At 55.8% G+C, this 3,556-nt stretch overlaps 1 protein-coding gene across 1 annotated transcript in view; it reads left to right on the forward strand.

Annotated features, from left to right (window-relative positions):
* The first annotated feature begins 3,258 nt into the window (after positions 1–3,258).
* CPSF4L (cleavage and polyadenylation specific factor 4 like) overlaps positions 3,259–3,556 on the forward strand; it is a 53,094-nt gene continuing 52,796 nt past the window's right edge. The window contains exon 1 of the mRNA XM_012554906.1: positions 3,259–3,346. Within this exon, the coding sequence (XP_012410360.1) occupies positions 3,259–3,346 (88 nt within the window). The remainder of the gene's footprint in view (positions 3,347–3,556) is intronic.

Genomic DNA, 3,556 nt, shown 5'->3' on the forward strand with positions numbered 1-3,556 from the left:
AGAAGTCAGAGTGTTCACGTGGGAAGGGGCCTTGGAGGTCAGCTAATTTCAGAAAGGTAAGTGACCGGCTCTGAGTTGCAGGTTATGGCAAGCACTCACTAGACTAAGACGGCCTCCAACTTCTCTATAAGGAAATGGGAATAACCTCACTGGCCCTCTTAGGGCTGGGCCCAAATTATGTGCACTGAATAGTGTGCGCTAAAATGCCCAGAACACAATGTTAGCGAAGCTGGGAGGTGGGTGGGTGTGTGTGTGTGCGCACGCGCATAGGGGCGGGAGCGGGTGTATTACGGAGGGGCAAGGATCCCAAAGCCCAAATCCCATCTGCAGTCCCCAGCAGCTCCCAGCAGGCCCAGACACACGCCCAGGCCTAAAGGCTTATAGACCAAGTTAGACCAAAGGTGCAGTTAAGACCTTAAATCCCTCCTGAAAGTCAGGGGCTTTGAGCTTGCCAAAAAATTCAAGTAGCTATTCAAGTCTAAAATTTTCATTTTGGTAATTTCCTCTGATTATCAGTGGACAGCTTTAGGCCTAAAAGATTGGAGAAAACTTAGCCTTTGCGGATATTTAGGAGGCAAAAGTTACAAGAAACTCGTGGGTCTGGGGTTCTGAGCATCAGAAAAGTTTACGCTTTCTTTTAATCAAGCCTCCCCCAAGGTGCTATCCACAGGGACAGGAACAGAGTCAAGAATCACCTGCTGAGCTCCTTGCCTGGGCAATCTGGGTCCACTGTGGGTGCAGAAGGTAGGGATTGGGCTTTATTCATAATTGGCCCCAAAGGCAAATCTCCACGTATGTTAAATGTTTGTGCAATAAGCTTAAAATTTGGGTTAAGGTTGGGAAGATTTACAAAGGGACCAGACTTTGTCCTGGAGGCACACTTAATTGGTACATAATCTAATTGGGAAGGCCCAGCCCAAGACACCTGTGAAAAGGAGAGCAACTTGTTAACAGCTAGCCCCCAAAGGAGAAGTCCCTGGGTGGTGCAAATGGTTAAGTGTTTGACTACTAGCTGAAAGGCTGGCGGTTTGAACCCACCCGGTTGTGTCTCCGAAGATAAGCTTGGTGATCTGTTTCCAAAAGGTCAGAGCCTTGAAAACGCTATGGAGCAGCGCTACCCTGCACACATGGGGTTGACATGAGTCGGAATCGACTAACACCAAAAAGCCCTAAAAGGGGGCAGTGGTGGTTCTGATAGAATTTCTGCTTACCATGCAGAGGACCTGGGTTCAATCCCAGCCAAGGCACCTCATGCCCAGCTACCACCCATCTGTCAGCGGAGGCTTGTGTGTTGTTATAATGCCGAACTGGTTTCAGCTGAGCTTCCAGACCAAGATGGAGTAGGAACAAAGGCCTGGACATCTACTTCCGAAAAAACAACCATCGGATCACAACGGTCTGATCCGCAACTGATCATGGGGATGGTGCAAGACTGGGCAGTGTTTCATTCTGTGAGTCGGCGGGGAAGGGGGCTACTGGACAGCAGCTAACAACAAGACCCCAAAGACAAATTCGCTAAAAATGGAAGGAAAGAGAATGTGGGGAAGAAGAGGTGCCTCCGGGACAGATAAGATTTAGTTTGCATCTTCTGGAGGAGAGGGCCCTGGGGAGGGTTTCCAGCTGGGAGGAATGTGGGGGAAAGCACCAGCAGAAAGAGTCTCACTGGGTGTCTGCATGTGCCCGGCCAAGCACCAGCCGCCTTCTGTACATGATCTCATTTAATACTTGCCCCAACCCAGAAGCAGGGGTTGCTGTTGCCATTTTATAAATGGGAAGCCCTGTGTAACTTGTCCAGCTAGTAAATGGAGGAGCTACGATTCCAAGCCAGATGTGCCTCTCAGCCTCCTTCCAACAGGGCTCCCTGAGCGCTCCGTTGCAGCTGCAGCCCCTACTTCTTTTGAAGACACCAGGAGTGGCTAGCCTTTGACTTTGAGTCCCAGGTCGTAATGATAACCATGGACTCCATTTTCCTGGTGCTTTGTACTTGTCAAAGTCCTTTCTCTCCTAATGCCTCATTTCTCTGTCACCACGTCCAGATGAGGCTAGCAGGGCAGTCAGGTCCCCTGCTGTTTGGACAGATAAGGAGATAACCCATAGGAGGTTTGAACCCACGTGGGTCTGACTGAAGTTTCTCTCAACTCCCACCTTCTAGCCTGAGCGTCTGGTTTGGGGTTTGATTTTCACTGGCAAGACGGAGCCGCCACAGCACTTGATCTTCGGGACAGGTTTCTCAAGAAGTGAGCACAGACGGACAGAGGAGTGGGGATGAGAGAAAGCTAAAGAGGTAGGATCCAGAAGCCCCTTGGGGAAGAGAGAGGCTGGCGCCCCCCCCCCCAACACCTTCCTTAAAAACCCTAGTGGGAGAGCTGCTCGAGACCAGCAGCAAAGCGGCTTTCACTTTGTTGCGTTGTCCGCTTCCCCGTTCCTTGAATATTTCGCCGCTGGCCTTTAAGACTTTGGAAATGTTAAGCTACAAACGGGCGCTGCTCTGAAACTGTAGCATCCAAGACCTACTTCTCATAGATTCAGACCCTGGAATTCAGGAGTTAAATTTAGCCTCGGGGATACTTGGGAGGCAGCACAGACTTGGGAAAGCAGGATGATCAAAAACAGGCCACCCCTGCCGAAACCCTTCTTACAAGCAGTCCCGGGCCTGCCTCGGAGCCGATCCTCCCCGCCTCTCTCGTTTCCTGTAAGAGTCTGGGATGGAATCCACGAGCCTGGCGCCGCCCTGCAACCACCCCCACACCCCCGCCCCGCTCCGATCTCCCGTGGGTACTAGGCCAGGAGGCGATCAGCGGCTCCGGGAGGGAGCGGGAAATGGGTCGACGATCGTTGGTTTCTGCTCTCTGCTTGGAATTAGGAAGAGCGCTGGGCGGGCCTCGCAACTGGCCGGGGCCCAGCCACGGATGGGAGACGCACCCATGACTCCTGAGGACCCCAGATGGGGACTCGGGGCCGGAGCGCAGCGAGACTGGCACCCCGGAGCCCCGCCGGCTGGGCCCTGCAGACTTCCCGGCCGGGGCCTCCCCACATGGAGCGCCGAAAGTCCCAAGATCTCGGGTTTGAACTGGAGAGGCCGGAGCGGCCGGGCTGCTGTACCCAAGCTCCATTGGCTGCGGCGGCGGCGTGACATCAGCGCGGAGGGGCGCGGAGGGGCGCGGAGGGAGGGAGGGGGAGGAGCCTGAAAGGGGAGTGTCCGAGCGGCTCCCAGCCCTGAAAGCCCCAGAGCCGAGGGAAAAAAACGCTGGCGCTGCCATGGGCCGCCACCCTGGGCGCCGCGCGGAGCCCGCCGAGGGGAGCGCACTGCTGCACCAGCCCCGCGCTTGGGTCTCTGGGCACCGAGGTAGGCAACGGGCACCCGCTTCTAGCCGTGACAGCTGCGTGCGCCCTGCGAGGCCTGGGTGGGCTCGGCCTGGGGGGCTCGAGCCCCTCGCTGGGGCGGGGAGGACTGAAAAAGCCGGGGATGGGAGGCCGTGGGGCGGGAGGAAAGGCGCAGAGGACCCCCCACTCCACCCGCTGGAGGCCAGGGCTGGAGCCGGGGAGCGCGCAGGGC

Source organism: Trichechus manatus, unplaced genomic scaffold (genome assembly GCF_000243295.1).
Source record: "Trichechus manatus latirostris isolate Lorelei unplaced genomic scaffold, TriManLat1.0 scaffold00028, whole genome shotgun sequence".
NCBI lineage: Eukaryota > Metazoa > Chordata > Mammalia > Sirenia > Trichechidae > Trichechus > Trichechus manatus.